The sequence below is a fragment of the Patiria miniata genome, unplaced genomic scaffold, assembly GCF_015706575.1.
Source record: "Patiria miniata isolate m_02_andy unplaced genomic scaffold, ASM1570657v1 HiC_scaffold_1, whole genome shotgun sequence".
Lineage (NCBI taxonomy): Eukaryota > Metazoa > Echinodermata > Asteroidea > Valvatida > Asterinidae > Patiria > Patiria miniata.
The window spans coordinates 2,851,990-2,868,889 of NW_024037047.1; the positions used below are offsets into that span (position 1 = coordinate 2,851,990).

Here is a 16,900-nt window from a genome sequence, read left to right on the forward strand (position 1 = left end):
ATTAGCCTAAGTAAGTCTTAAGACATTATTGTTGCAGTTGAAAATCATGATACGGCTGCCGTAACGATAACCGCTACGAAGATTAAAACGTTTGGTCTTTGACAAAATCATGTATTTTCCGATCCGACTTCACCACGAATTGTCTCAGTCAAAAAAAAGAAAGGCACCCGTCTAATTATCATGTTCAAGATATATTTGTTCGAATGTGCGAATTATCCAGTACACGGTACAGACGAAAGAGCGGCTCGACACCATGGTGACAATTAGATTGTCATATAATCTTCGAATATGAACGAAACAATATAATTCAAAAACGAAATTTACTATTACAATTATTATACAAATATTGAGTGGCTCAGCGTGGAATGGGAGGAATATTATCGCAAGGTAAAATCTGGACTTTTCCATTTCACGAGGCGAAGCCGAGTGAAATGGAAAAGTCCAGGTTTTACCGAGCGATAATATTCCTCCCATTTCACAATTTAAAGCCACTCAATATTTGTTTTATATAACTGACATATAGATCCTTGTCATTTGATATATTTGAACTTTTATTTCAATACAAACCTGGAGGAAAATGTATTTGTCTCTTCCAAACCACCCCTTCACGAAAATGTTTGAATCCAACGCTGTAGCGCTGGCTCTTTGGAACAATACGCGCTACGCGCAACGCTGAACGCGCACACCAGCATGCATTTGCACACAAATACCGCGTCATGATCCTAACTGTTGAATAGTATTTCCCATTCCCCATGGGCGGATAGTACTTTCTGAGTCATGGCATGAATGGGAGCAATAACGAATGCCACGTGATGTGAGTTCCACGAATCAAATGACTAGGATCTGTATGTCAGTTATATAATTGGTAATGATTTATTTGTAATTGTATATATATATTTCTTCTTATAATATACAATTATTCAAAAGGTAAGCATAGACATATTGATTGTTATAACACCTCACCCACAGATTCTGTGTCTTGAATGGCCGAGAGCGAGTCACATGTTACTTTCTAATTTGCTATCTTTCTGTGCACGGCCAAAAGTACTATGCGCATAGCAACCAAAGTACTGTACTATACTATTAGCAACCACAGTACTATTTCCACGGCGTGGTATTTGTGTGCAAATGCATGCTGGTGTGCATGTTGCGCGTTGTGCGTAGCGCGTATTATTCCAAAGAGAGCGCGCCGCAGACTTGGGTTCAAACATTTCGTGAAGGGTTAGTTTTTAAGAGAGAAATACATTTTCCACCAATTTTGTATTGAAATTGAAGTTTATTTCAACTGTGTTCAGATTTAAATAATGTAAAATATTAAAATCAAGCAGAATCTGTGGGTGAAGTGTTATAAAACAAATATTGAATGCTTTATCTTGTGGTGGAGTAGAACTAGCCTCCCTCGGTGATCCTTGGACCATTCTATTTTCCCTCGGCTTCGCCTCGGGAAAATAGAATGGTCCACGGATCACCGGAGGCTAGTTTTACTACACCACTCGAAGCATTCAATATTTGTTATTACATGAGTAGTTATTAATATGCATGATGGCGCACGTTGACGGACCGTCCGTCGCCAGCTATCCAGTGGCATATGGCACGTTCAATAGTGCAATAGTCCCTCAACGGTGAAGGTATAAACACGGTTTCCAATATTCAGGCATGTATATTGCACTTTTGAACCCTGTTGTTTACATCAGTGAGTGTTGCAAGGCTGCATGCGTCTGGAATTCCCAACGTGAGTCATAGCTGATTCGCATATAAAGCCTGAAGTCTTTTATATTCAATACGTCTCCGTATATTGACTTTGTGGTGGGCATGTTATAAATAGACTTTCCTACGGAGATCTAGTGCTGCCGTTAGAGTCGGTGAGATCCTGGCATAGTCATCGATGCCTTACACGTACGATGTTTGCAACCTGAGTGACAGTTCTTGGGCTCCGTAGCGGCAAATGCCCCATATGCTTATTAGTTATGCCATGGAGGAATGGTTATGCACACAAGGTTGGAGCATCCATATAGAATGCTCTACTTCCACTGACATAATGACAACTGGAAATGCACATAGGTTTGCACTGCAGCGTACAGTATGCTTCAAGTAACCGTCATCTGTGTACTTCTTGTAAAGCAGATACATACTGCACAAGGTAAAACGTTAACTGTGAATATTGATATACAGGATACATTTTCACCGTGTCAGTGTCCACGTGCAATGGCGATTGGATTTTAATTAACGTCGACGTTCTGACGCCAACACGCACAATACAAGGATAGTGCCGGTCTAGACCATATACGAATTGAGCACACACTGTTAGAGTGCGAACAGCTTTACTGTAGGCAACATGTGCAATTATCATTGAAAAAAAAATATTTTGGCCTACGAAAATGTACGCACATACGTCAACCGATATGGCAGAAGGAAATACAAAATTCAATATATTTCTTCCTACATCACGTAGCAATGCACTTCTTGCAAGCGGATGATCACCGTGTGAAGTCAAGCTAGCTTTATACTTAGATTTGTACGTGTTCATTTTTCAATATGATTATAATAATCATGCCGCGTGTTACTTATAGTTAATACTGATTTTTGGAAATTACTTTTTTTTCATTTCAGGCCTTGTTTTTGACAGGACTGTTACAGTATAGTATATTCTCATCCGAATTTATATACTGCATGACTTTGAAGCGGAGGGGAGCTGTATAGATGACAGCGACAATGTCTGCTATTATGGAACCTTGGATGGAATCATCAAATGGTAACTTCTTGATTTGTTTGTTTTTGTAGGTTTAGGAGTTGATAATTGTAGTGTCCTATGCTTGGATATAATCTAATTTCAGACAGAATAAAACTCAGACTCGATTGCTGTTGTGTTGATACGTGCTTGTGCCATGTTGGAATCAATAACAATACAGTCGTGCAGTTGGTGCTGCTAATACATGTTCATTGTAATACAAAGCTCTGTGCATGAACTACCTGTCACCTCGCTGTATTTAACTAGAATAATGGTCGCTGGTCATTGAAGCATTTAAATAACGTAATGAGGGTAAGACCAATAAAAAAAATAGTTCTGCTTAATTCCGATTAGGCCTACATGACATTTGAAAATAGGGTGGCGGTAAGGATTTTTTGGGGAGGCTTTTTTTAAGATGATATGGAGATGTCTGCTCGAAGTCAAGGGTAAAATGTAGTAAATTATGGTTTTCGGTTTGTATCCCCCTCATTTATTTTCAGAACAAAAATAAGGGTAGAGGCTGTCAAAATAGGGTAGGTAGCTAGGTAACCGGAAGCAAAAGTATTTTCTTTTGCCTTATTAGAATATTAAACATTATGGCAATGTCAATCAATTGCTAAAATATTCAAGTGAAATATTTCATTTTGTCAGTTGCCCCAAAACATCGTAATCGTTCATGAAATCCCTTGTTACGATGCTTTTAGCCACGATATGAAATGTCAGGCATTAGTTCACAAATTTGGGACTTTCAATGCTGTATATATGAGAGTCTCAAAACTTTACATGGTGAAAAAAAAACATGCCATACATGTACGAGTAAATAGTCAGGCACAATACAAGATAACAGACAGGCACATGAAACAACCAGTCAAACACCCCAACACATCAATCAACTGTGTCATAGAAACATTAGGTACCTACTCATTCTTCCACACATTGTCTCCGTAGTCATGTCAGCAGACTACTGAATGCTCAATCTTTTCAAAAAGTTGGACATGAACCAGTCAAGTCTTGGGCATCAAATTGGAATCACTTTGCATAACTCTCAGGTGCACATTGTTGAAGAAATATCTCTCATGAAAACTGAATTGCGACCTCAAACTTGGCTGGTGAAATACTGAGTACGTTGTCTTTGCCTCATGAATATTTAGAGCATTTTGTTTGCTAAAGAGTGACTTCAGTTGGCCTGATTTTGCACTCAAGGTCCCCGGCTGGTTAGGCATTATTTCCCAGCTCTTTTTTCTCCTTGGACATGTGCAATCTAAAGGCCAAATAAATAAATGTCTAGCTTATGCTTGTCTCAAAACATCAGGCCTTCTCATAAGATGTGCGATGTTCGAGGACAATGAAGCCAGCAAACTTTTTTTTAAAGCAGCTTCTGTTATAGATCGCATAAATTATTATAAACTTACATTTTTTGTTTCATCAGCCATGGAGGATGAACTACAACTCGCCTTCCAACTGCAATCTTTAGACGATGCGGCGACGGAGTTCGTGCGCTGTCGACAGAACACGGTCAAAGTTCTGCGAGACTTGGTGGCGTACCTCACCAAACACCACGCCAATGCTCAAACAGCCAAGGTACATCTTAATTGACACCAGGCGTAACACACATACATGCCTGTATCCTTTTGTGGTTCAATTTTCATCATTGCAATGATGGACCAATTTCTGGATAGCCTCGTGTCTTCCACATGTTAAAGCAAATGGACAAACGATTGCCATAGCATCCTAGACAAATTGTTTACTGCAGAAGGACAGAGTTGCAATCGAATCGGTCACAAATTAATCACGGGTCAATCAAGGGTCCATCGCAAGTCGGGTAATAAGTACATTGTGGCGAAAACATTGACAAAGGAATGAGCTTGCAGCTTCACTGCTTCGGTTATCGAACGTAACCATTCATCACCTGGATGTTGTAAATTCCACAGTCTTCTGACGACAGGTAGAGCATACTTTTTTTTTTCAGAACCACACAAAAGTCAGAACGGAGATTTCGTTGTATGCATGCATGCTTCAGAAAGCGTACTCGTTCTGTTGCCTCTTCCACGCAAATCTTCAAATCTATAATCATTTGAATAGCTTGTATTGACTAGAATGTAGACGACTTGTCCGTGATTCAACGTCGATGACTTGATCACAGCCTGAATTTGGATTCGGACAAAAAATCAGCACATTTCGTCTACTCTCACTCTCTTTAATAGGCAAGATTCAAGATTTCATCTTCTGTTGTGCGTTGCTGGGAATACAGCCGAGCATGTGGCTGTGGTACAGTAAAGGTACCTCAAATCTCCAGTATATATTATATATAAGTTAAAGCATTTTCAAAATTTGTTTTTTTCTCTCTTCTTGATTCATAGGTTGTTGGTAGTACAGCCGGACTTGTAGGTTCTGGTCTAACAATCGGTGGATTCGTAGCGGCGTTCTTTACCTTCGGAGCGTCTCTCGCCATATCAGCCGTCGGGGCAGGCATTGGAGCCGCCGGTGGACTGACCACAGTCGGAGGCATGGCCACGGAAGCCATCACCTCCAAAATAACAGAGAAGGGGGTTCAGAAAGCACTCGAGGATGACAACACAGCCTATCAGAAATTCCTGGAGGCTCTGGGGAGATTGAAGTCAACCTGGGAAGACATGGGCGCGGCAGTGATGGGTGTGAGGTCTGCTACTGTGGTCGGGCACGGGCTTGGGGTAGTGGGAGGGATGGTGGAAGCGGGCGCCCAGGCAGCGAGCGTGGGGAAGGCAGCCGGTCAAACAGCTTTCAAGACGGCCTCGGCCGCTGGTCGGGGCCTGGCCATCACCGGTGTGGTCTTCAGTGTCGTTGCCATACCCATCGACCTGTACACGCTGGTGACCTCGGCCGAGAACATCAGCAGCAAGACAGTGCCTGAACTGGCCAAGGAAATCGAGAAGATTGCGGAGGAGCTTCCTTGTCCATCCTTGGATGAAATGAAGGAGTGTGTGTTTAAGCTGAGAGATGAGTATAATGTGAACACGGAAGAATGACAGTGGTGACAAAAACATCTCCAGGTTGGAGCCGGATCGGAGCTGCTACACCCCAACGACGATTTCTTTTCTCACTCTATTGATGTTGGGAGCATTATAAGGACACCGTTGACATTAAATGATCATCAATTCATGCCACTGTGCAGTTTTATTTCCTCTCCCACATCGGCGGGTTCAGGATTTGCCAAGGGGGTTGGGGTGTTTAAATCCATGATCTTTGAAGAGGAAAGGGGGAGATGCAGCTGTTCTGTCAACGCGTAACAAGAAGCAAGGGGAAAAAAAAGATGTGCAATACTGAGTAATGACGGTACTTACGGAATAAGGAAGTTTCAGACTTTTTTTCCATATGTAAATTATTAGCATTGACCAGTTGGAGGGAAGGGTGCTAACCATCCCTTTTCCGTTCCCTTATTCGTAAACAAAAATAAAAATGTTTGTTTAATTGTGTTTAATTGCTGTGACTTCATTGAAGGCACACACTCGTTTGTTAGTTTGCAGTTCAACTGATTGAATCCACAAATTTGCTGAGCTAGAAAAGATCTGTTCATAAAGTTTGTTCATTCTGACTATTGTAGCAACTTTGGGTGCTGAAGAAGCCGTACGTTACATTAAATGTTCTGCCTGGAAAGACATAATGGCTTTGCTCATGAATATGGAAATTCACAAACCAAAAAGGTACAAAGACTCCTTTGAAATCGGCAAATCGGAGTTTTGCTTTTATTTCAAAGTATAACCTAGTGAATTATTATCAAGAAGGCTTTATAGATGAAAGATAGTTCTAGTGCTAAAAACCTCGTGAAATTATTCTTACTGGCTTGCTCTCATTTAGAAGAAGTCCAAACAATGTAGCCTATACCTAGGTGATTGAAATATAGAGCTCCGTGTAGACGAAATCGTGTTTCGTGATGAAAAGTTTTTTCAGTTTTTTCTCTCGTTTTTTTTCATTAAAGGATGACATTAACACAGTCTGTTACGTACACACTGTTATTTAATTAAGATGAGGGAGTTGAATCCTTGAACCACTGACGGACTACATTAAATTGCATCTCATATAACTATGCACTCCGTATTTGTCTTTTTTTTGTCTCTCTGATCAATTTCCACAACGGTTAGCCAGACCCCAATACCGCAACTGCCCCCCCCCCTCCCCCCTCTGAAAGAAGGTAATACATGTACTATGAGAAAGGGTGACACACGTTCTAAAATAATAGCGCGATCGGAGGTCAGTGAACTTGACAGTTTTAAACTCGCTGTAGCCTTGTTGTATGGAGCATCGACTTCAAGATATGTGTGGTTATTCTGGAGGTTATTGCGTTAAATCCCGCAACCTAGGGTTGTCACGTGTGAGTCCTTGGGCAAGACACTTTGTCGATGTTTGCATTGAATGGTTACTCGGTTTGAATTAGCCATTTGCGCCTGTGTATGGAGAAGGTATGAGGGCCGATAACGATCTAAAATACTGTATTATTAACATATTAGTATGTTAATCGGACTTGAGCCATTCGTCGCACTGTTTGGACTATCGTGCAGCCTAGGGATGGATTTCTCCGGAAGGGGACCTTTTTCTTCAGAATGTCTCCATTAATAACTCGACATTGATCGTTTTTAAGGACTGCAGTACTGCATTTGAAAATCACGTTTATAGCATTCCTCAATCTCATAGTCTCAATAAACATAACCATTACATGACTTGAGATTCCATCGGGGCCGTGGGGGGGGGGGGGGGGGGGGGGCGTCTTCACTATCAAAATTGGACCCTTCAATACAGGGTTATTGGTTTGTCCGTGTCTTTCACTAAGAATACATCAAACGATAACTAGGAAAATAATTGGCTCTCTCGGTGTATTTAAATTTCTAAATATATAAATGCCCGCAAAATCTTGCTAAAATACCGTGACCCCCGTTTAAGGTTCATATGCATGTGTTTCAGATGATATGAATATATACTACATTTTCTCAGGGTAACGAAATAAAGTCTAGTACCCGAAACACCCTATCCACAAAAAAAAAAAATGCGGGCACGCTGAATTGTAAATTTGTCAGACCGAATATTATGTCAATGATTTTAGAATATACAAATGATCTCCTTCTATGAGCTTAACAGCATCTAGTGTAATCGTATCGTATCGACCTTTCTACGCTTGGTTGGCAAACTGCACAATTTGTCAACGACGGGTTGCAAAACTATGGAAGGTCCAACACTGCAAAAATGAAGAAGAGTTATTACAGATAACCAAACATTTTTTTGGTACTTGGAAATGCAACATTGTTTACAAACATACAACATAATTTTTACACATGCCTTTTAATTTTGTATTGAAGGCGTTATGGGGACGTTTTTTCTGGGAAAATAACGGCCAACCACGGCTCCTGTTTATGCGCATGCGGCAGCCCATATAAAATGTCGCCAATGTTTACAAAAAAGAGAAGGTTATACGGGTCGATTGCCATGGGGACGATGCACAACGGTTACATCAGTGTTACTTGATGGATCACTCCGCAACGTAATGGGGTCCCTTTGATCAATATCAGAGCACAATTCGAAACTTTGGCTTCATTCCAGCTTCGTCTCCAAGAGTTTATAATCAGCCAGTGAGTCCTGAGTGACTCCCAGTGGTGGATCGGGAGCCGGGGGATCACCCATTTCAGCTGCTGATTAATGTTATGATACTAGTAAAATGGGTCAAAACCTAATTAATGAAAAACTTAAAGTTCCTAAATTCGTTCTGAAATTTCCTTAGAATGCATGAGGAAACATTATATATTTCAATATTTTCGGGGCAGGAAGGCAACCAACCCGACCCCTAGCAGTGCGTGCCTTTGGCAAGCCTTTACTCTCCGCCCCTCCGCTATTTTTATCAACATCCTTATTTCCCGAAGGCCACTGCCTCCCTAACTCCCTATCAATGTGGGTCATTGATGTGCTTCAAATCCTACAGGATATGAGGACAAATTTTAGATTGTGGTTCGGACGCCTTGTAAATATATAACACTGAAGTCAGAAACTAGTCCGTAACGAAGCCGGAGTTTCACAAATGTCCGTGAAACTGATTATTGCAGTTGATCGGGAATTTCCCACAAAGCATTAAAAATAGCCTATTCGTGTTTCAATGACGATATAGTATATCTTTACAAGGAACTATACAATACAAATAAAGCTGTGGTTTGACATATAACCCTGAACCGTGAGATATATTAAAAGCCGTGTTTTGCTCGACTTATTCACGCCTACCGTTATGCAGTATGGGGGGGGGGGGGGGAATCCTCGGAAGTATCGCGATTAAGATAATTGCACAACGGCTGCTAAACAGTATTATCAATGTTCGAGAATGACTTGGACGTTTTTAAATGTAAAGGGAAGGGAGTGATTCATCAAGAGTTAATTACGATTCCTTTTGAAGGAACTATTTTCAGGAAGAGCAGTAGTACTGCGAAATGAGGTGTAATCCGGTTTTGGGATGGAAAATCCTGCGCGATTTTGTACTGCGTCATCGAAAGTTGCTGCACAAAACAGTTCTAGCATCATTAGTCTTGTTTAATGTTGCTTGTTTGATCATCTGTTAGAGCTCGAACAGATTTGGTGAGTTTCCCCTGATTTTAAGAATTATTTCCCCTACCATGGGTTGTTATAGTGCAATAATGTGGCTAAAGTCACTCGTACTAAAACATACATAAAATTTGTAATTGACAATGTCAAATGAAGCCATTATAGTTGATCTTCCACGGCTAAGTAAGGTCAAATTTTGTCACGTAGACCTTCTGCAAAAAGTGGTCCATCTCTCTTTTTTTGTGGTTCTAAAAAGAACGTAAAAAGACTTAAATCACTGCTAATCCCAGACGGACCATCTTATAGTCATCTTTGTACTCGACCGACCGACCGACCGACCGTTCGACCAACAGGCCCACCCACCGACCCGACTACCAACCCAGTCCGATTACAAAACGCCTGAGGACAACCAGTAGTGTTTTCCTTTGTCCCTGTATAACATTCTCCCATGTTCTTAACATGCACACTTACGTTTGAGGACAGTTTTGTACAAAAGATTGGCAACCGAGGACAGGAAAAATCCTGTGTTCCCTTTGTGTGTCTGTCCTCCTTCGTAAAGAAGTCACTTATAGGATAACATATTTATTGGCAACCGTTAGGTTGGATTGCATTATACACATACTTTACATAAAATCATAACAGTTTAAAATGCATACACATAAATTAATAGATGCAAAATACCACAAACAATGATCCCAAGCTCAAACATAAGAAAACGAGATTTCGTTAAAAACTACCAGTTTTTTCAGGATAAACCTGTGCGGGTTCTGCCCAGCAAACACATCACGTTGCCACAACGTTGTGCAAAGTTGTGAAAATGTTGTCATTTGGTAACGTGTCACGATGACATTCAAGCAACGTTGACACAACGTTTGACTGTATAATTGTTGGTTGTAAAATTGTTGTATATCGGTAATTTGTATAATTGTGTAATTTGTTTGATAATTGCACCTCATATAACTATGCACTCCGTGTTTGTCTTTTTTTTTGGCTTATCTCTCTGATCAATTTCCACAACGGTTAGCCAGACCCCAATACCGCAACTACCCCCCCCCCCGAAAGAAGGTAATACTATGAGAAAGGGTGACACACATTCTGAAATAATAGCGCGATCGGAGGTCAGTGAACTTGACAGTTTTAAACTCGCTGTAGCCTTGTTGTATGGAGCATCGACTTCAAGATATGTGTGGTTATTCCGGAGGTTATTGCGTTGAATCCCGCAACCTAGGGTTGCGATGTGAGAGTCCTTTGTCGATTTTTGCATTGAATGGTTACTCGGTTTGAATTAGCCATTTGCGCCTGTGCACTGAGATGGTGTGAGGGGCCATAACGATCTGAAATGCTGTATTATTTACAAATTATTGTCAATAGGACTTGAGCCATTAGTCGCACTGTGTGGACTAATTTGTAGCCCAGGGATGGATTTCTTCGAACGAGGACTTTTTTTTTTTTTAGAATGTCTTCATTAATAACTCGTCATTGATCGTTTCTAAGGACTGTACTGCACTTAAAAATCCCGTTTATAGCATTCTTCAATCTCAGTCTCAATAAACATAGCCGTTACACGACTTGAGATTCCATCGGGGGCCGTGGGTGGGGGGGGGGGGGTCGTCTTCACCATCAAATGGAACCCTTTAATACAGTGTTATTGGCTTGTGTCTTTCATTAAGAACGCATCAAACGATAACTAGGAAAACAATTGGCTCTAACGGTGTATTTAAATTTCTAAATATATAAATGCCCGCAAAATCATGCTAAAATACCGTGACCCCCGTTTAAGGTTCACATGCATGTATTTCAGATGATATGGATATATACCTTATTTTCTCAGGGCTACAAAATAAAGTCTAGTACCATAAACACCCTATCCAGAAAAAAAAAATGCGGCCACGCTGAATTGTTAATTGGTCAGACCGAATATTATGTCAATGATTTTAGAATATGCAAATATGATCCCCTACTATGAGCTAAACAGCGTGAAGCGTGATCGTATTGTAAAAAAACCTTTCTACGCTTGGTTGGCAAACTGCACATTTTGCGGTCCCCTTGATCAATGTCAGAGCACAGTTCGAAACTTTGGCTTAATTTCAGCTTCGTATCCGAGATTTTGAAAGCAACTCGTGAGACCTGAGTGACTCCCAGTGGTGGATCGGGAGCGGGCGGATCACCCATTTCAGCTACTGATTAACGTTATGATAATAGTAAAATGGGTCAAAACATAATAAATGAAATCTTTAAAGTTCCTAAATTCATTCTTAAATTTCCTTAGAATGCATGAGGAAGCATCATATATTTCAATATTTTCAGGCAGGCAACAAGGGCGGATCCAGAACACAATTTTTTTGGGGGGGCCAAAAATTTTTTTTGTTCCCCCCAAAAAGTGGGTCCAAAAATTACGGGTTCGGGGCCCGCTTAAGGGCCCCGAAATTTTTTTGGATTCTAGATGCTCTGTGGTGCGATCTGAGGCAATTTCTGACCACTTTAACCAATTTTTTTTGAGGAAAAGATGGCGGTGTACTCATTGCCTGCCTTTATTGCAATGTCACATAAAAAAAAAAAAAAATTGGTTTCGTTTTTGGGGGGGGGGGGGCCATGGCCCCCTTTGGCCCCCCCCCCTGGATCCGCCCTTGGCAGGCAACCACCCCACCCCTAGCAGGGCGTGTTTTTGAAACGCCTTCACTCCGGCCGCCCCCTATATCTATCAATATCCCCATTTCATTAAAGCTACATAACTGCCTCCCCTGACTCCCTGTCAATGTGGGTCATTGACGTGCTTCAACTCCTACATGATGTGAAGCCAAATTTTAGATTGTAAATAAACGCCTTGTAAACAACACTGAAGTCAGAAACTAACCCGGAACTAAGCTGGAGTTTCACCAATACCACTGAAACTGATTATTACAGGCGATCGTGAATATATAGTTTTCGTTCTAGCGTGTCTATCGATACAAGGAACTATATACAATGCAAATGAAGCTGTAGTTTGACATATAACCCCAAACCGTTATAAAAACAGCCGTGTTTTGCCCGACTTATTCATGCCTGCCGTTATGCGGTGTGAAGAGGAAAATTACCCGGATGTATCGCGATTAAGATAATTGCACAACGGCTGTTTAACAATATTAATATTAAAGCTCGAAAATGACTGGGACGTTTTTTAAATGTAAAGAGAAGGGAGTAATGCATAAAGAGTTTCTTACGATTCCTTTTGAAGGAACTATTTACAGGGAGAGCAATAGTGCTGTGAAATGAAGTGTAAGCCGGTTTTGGGATATGAGAATTCCCGCGCCATTTTCTTTCTGCGTCATTGCTAACGTGCTGCACAAAACAAATCTAGCATCATTATTCCTGTTCTATGTTGCATATTCGATCATCTGTTAGAGCTGGATCAGATTCACTGGTGAGTTTTCCCTGATGTTAAGAGTTATTTCCCCTACCATGGGTTGTTAAAGTGCAATAATGTGGTTAAAGTCACTCGTAAAACATACATGAAATTCGAAATTGACAACGCCAACTGAAGCCATTTTAGTTGACCTTCCAAGGTTTAATAAGGTCAAATCTTATCACGTAGACCTACTGCATAGAGTCATGCACTCAATCTCTCTTCTTGTTTGGCTGTTAAAGAACTAAGGATTTTAACCACTGCTAACCTCAGACGGGCCATCTTATAGTCCTCTTTGTACTCGACCGACCGACCGACCGACCGACCGTTAGACCAACTTGAGATCCACCCACCGGCGACCCACTACCAACCCAGTCGTGTTTTAATAACGCGTGAGAACAACCAGTAGTGTTTTCCTTTGTCCCTGTATAACATTCTCCCAAAGACTAAACATACACACTTACGTTTGGGGAACGTTTTTAAGCGGATTAAATACTCCTCATTTTGGGGTTCCTGATGTTCGACCTGCAAATATTAGGAATGAATACAATAGAGTCTGGCCGGTTGCTCGGCCGATTTGAAGAGGATTAAACTATTAAACCGGCCCATCTACCGGCTGGCCTGTACTTAAACCGGCAAGTGATGTAAGCCCGGCCTTGCTACGGGCAATTAGACCACCATCTTCAATTTGAAACATGTTTGCAAGTAAGATAAATCAAGACATGCGATTAAGTCTCAAGTACATAATCTCAACTTTCACTGATATCATTTACATCTACGGCCAATAAATTGCTATTCTCAAATTTATAAATTTTTGGCATTTTTATTGGCAGCCATATTGGCAGCATTTTGAATTTTATTCATGGTAGCAAAACGAAAGAATGCTTGAAATGAATTTGTCAAGGTTAAGAGCACGTATGTAATATTATAATGTATGCATTTATCATATTATTTGGCTAATATATATCTTTTTTTCTCACCTTTGAACGCTTTTGGAGGCCATATTTGCGGCCATCCTGGCCGCCATCTTCCTGCTACTGTTAACATCCAAAATGTGTTTTAGGACCCTAAAAGGCACCCCCCCCAAAATGGTGAAAGTTAGCTCGGGGGGGGGGGGGGGGTGCACGGTGGTCTTCCAATACTTATACTCCCCTGTAATGTTCGCCATGACAATCATCAAAGTACGTTGAAAACTTCTTACAATTGTCAATTTGTAAGTGTTGGATGTATTGCTACTTTGCCGGGCAGTATTGAAATTCCCACATTGCGCCCAGCCGGACAAAGTGGGAATCACAACTTTGCGCGAATTCGCACTTTGTCCGCGACACATAGTACATGTCTTTTAAAGGGAAAATACAACATTTGCAAACATCAAAAAATAAAACTACCAAATCATTTGGAAATACCTTGCTGGACTGTTAGTGAATGACAGTGTAAAGCATCCTGTAAAATCATGGCACCTGGTATACTGTCATTTTCAAGAAAAGTGGTATTTTTGTATCAATTTCCAACGCTGATCGGCCGATCAGCGTTGGAAACAACTGGCTTTTTTTTCAAATACTGGCCCCAATTGACCATCGCACTTGTTTGCAACCGATTACAAACCTATGAACGGGTACGAGCCAGCTAGACTGGTTCCCTGACCTTACAATTCCCCAATGTATGTAAACTGATCTGTTTCTTCTTATATGGAGTCAGGGAACCAGACTACAGGAAAATGATCGTTTTTCTTGGTTTTTATAGCATTTTCTAACCCAAAACCGCAAAAAAGTCAGTGTAACTATATTTGCTATATATTTCCAACCCCCAATTCCATCCATTTCTGAAAATTACAGCAAAAGCAAATGATGTATATTCCCTTTAAAGTGAACTTCCTGACCCATAATGTTTACCTAACGTATGTGCATAATGAGGGATCTTTGTTTGCCTTGAATACAATAGTCGTGAACTTTAAACCTTTGTCAAACGTGTTCAGTTTATGCATACATTCTACGGCCCCACAGCAGAATAAGATCCAGATATAGTTGTATATAAACAGGTCCGGGACCTGCGCTCAATCTAGCGACGTCGCTAGATTGTGCTACGGTCGCTCGATCGAGCGATGATGACGTCAATAACGTCACGAATGATGGCGATGAGTCAATGTTTGGTTGTTTTTTTTATAGCTCCTACCTCCAGTGAACGGCCGGGATCGGAAATGGCCGCCACCGCAGCAAATGATAGACTGGTTCCTGGTCCTCCAAGTATCTGTTGCACACTGCAAAAATCAATTTACGAAAGAAATAGCTTTGTCTAAGCTTTTTGAAGTATATGTTCTGATAACTGTCTTTATCATGATTTTCTTGTGCAAATTGCATGATTTTGTGTGACTTTTCCCAGAATAGCTGTCTAGAGTGGGTTTAGACTAGCTGCCAGTCCCTCTTTGTCTCATTCCATTTTTGCTCTTCACGTAGTCTCCTCCTTTTTGCCAGTTGTTCTTGTACATGTGCTGGAGTATTTGTTTCTAAATCTGTTTAAAGCAGTATCCAGCCTTCTTCTTATGATAATCATCATTGTTTTATTTGACTCAACAAAAGCAATGCACTCAAAACAAATATCAAAATCAGAATAAAAAAGGATGGCACACTGGATTGGATTTTTGTTTTTGCTATTTTTTTATTGTACCATGGTTCAATAATTAAGTCAATAGATTAATGAAAACAATAAATAAGTTACAAACAGAGGCACGAGATTACCCCCCCCCCACAAAAAAGGAAAAAAAAAACTTAACAAAAACCCCAACAATATTAAAATACCCCTCCCCTCGCTTCCCCATTTTTAATGCAAGTAAATTGTTATTTATTTATTTTTTTTTTTTTTTTTTCATTTCAGAGGGCAAATCGTAATTACACTGATGTAACAATGCCCAAGGTAAAAGGGAAAGCTGGTTTTTCTCCACTGTGTGCTCATCGTAACCTGCAAGCACAATGGTTCTGTGCTCAACAATCAACTAATAATACATCTGTATATGTTCATCCATGTACAAACACCATCTTCTGGTTGTCGCAGCCTGGTCCGAAGAAAGTCAAGATGAAACTGTTGTCACCTCCTCGCTATGATGTCCGTGAAATAAACAGTTATGTAAAATGTTCAGAAGACTGTCGAAAAGAAGATTTTCAGAAGTTATGGGCGTGGCAGACTCTGCTGTGTTGAGGTGGAACCGCAACAAGGATCCTCTTCAGGCGATCACATGTCACACCTTTACCAAAAAAAAAAAATAAACATAAATAAAAATGTACATGTACTTGCAAAGAGGGGGTAGGGAGGGGAATATTATTTTAATATTCCTTTTCCCCCATTTTTTTTTGGGGGGGGGGTTTAATCTGGTGTCTCTGTTACTTATTTAGTATTATTCATTTATTTATTTACCTAATTATTGAACCATGGCACAATTTAAAAAAATAGTGAAAAAAACATTCCAGTGTGCATCCTTTTTAGTTTTGATACTTGTTTTGAGTGCATTGCTTTTGTTGAGTCAAATAAAACAATGATGATTATCATAAGAAAAAGGCTGGATACTGCTTTAAACAGATTTAGAAACAAATACTCCAGCACATGTACAAGAACAACTGGCAAAAAGGAGGAGACTACGTGTAGAGCAAAAATGGAATGAGACAAAGAGGGACTGGCAGCTAGTCTAAACCCACTCTAGACAGCTATTCTGGGAAAAGTCACACAAAATCATGCAATTTGCAGAAGAAATCATGATAAAGACAGTTATCAGAACCTTTTACATACTTTAAAAAGCTTAGACAAACATATTTCTTTCGCAAATTGATTTTTGCAGTGTGCAACAGATACTTGGAGGACTAGGAACCAGTCTAACATTTGCTGCCGCGGCGGCGATTCCCGTTGCAATTTTGACAAAACAGTACACACAAATTCGGAGGGCTTGATTGGAAATGTCACACGTTAAACATAACTTTTCCTTCGGTGGATCGAAAAAGACATTGCAAATCAACATTTACATACATACCGTAAGTTTCGGATATTCCCCATTTATTTGAAAGAACGTTTTTTCGTCAGCCAAACTCGCCGACTTCGCGCAAGGACGTTCACGGAGCTATAAAAAACATAACTAAAGAATGACGTCATTGTCCTCGTTAGTCACGTGAATTGACGTCATCGTCGCTCGATCTAGCGGCGTACGTTCAATCCAGCGACGTCGCTAGATCGTGGGGAGGTCCCGGACCTGATAA

At 40.5% G+C, this 16,900-nt stretch overlaps 1 protein-coding gene across 1 annotated transcript; it reads left to right on the forward strand.

Moving 5' to 3' along the window:
- The first annotated feature begins 1,513 nt into the window (after positions 1-1,513).
- LOC119738795 (cell invasion protein SipB-like) lies at positions 1,514-6,791 on the forward strand. The gene is made up of 4 exons (XM_038213792.1): positions 1,514-2,140; positions 2,611-2,752; positions 4,158-4,309; positions 5,089-6,791. The coding sequence occupies exons 2-4, from the start codon at positions 2,701-2,703 to the stop codon at positions 5,731-5,733; spliced, it is 849 nt and encodes a 282-aa protein (XP_038069720.1). The 5' UTR covers positions 1,514-2,140; positions 2,611-2,700; the 3' UTR covers positions 5,734-6,791.
- Positions 6,792-16,900: the final 10,109 nt, after the last annotated feature.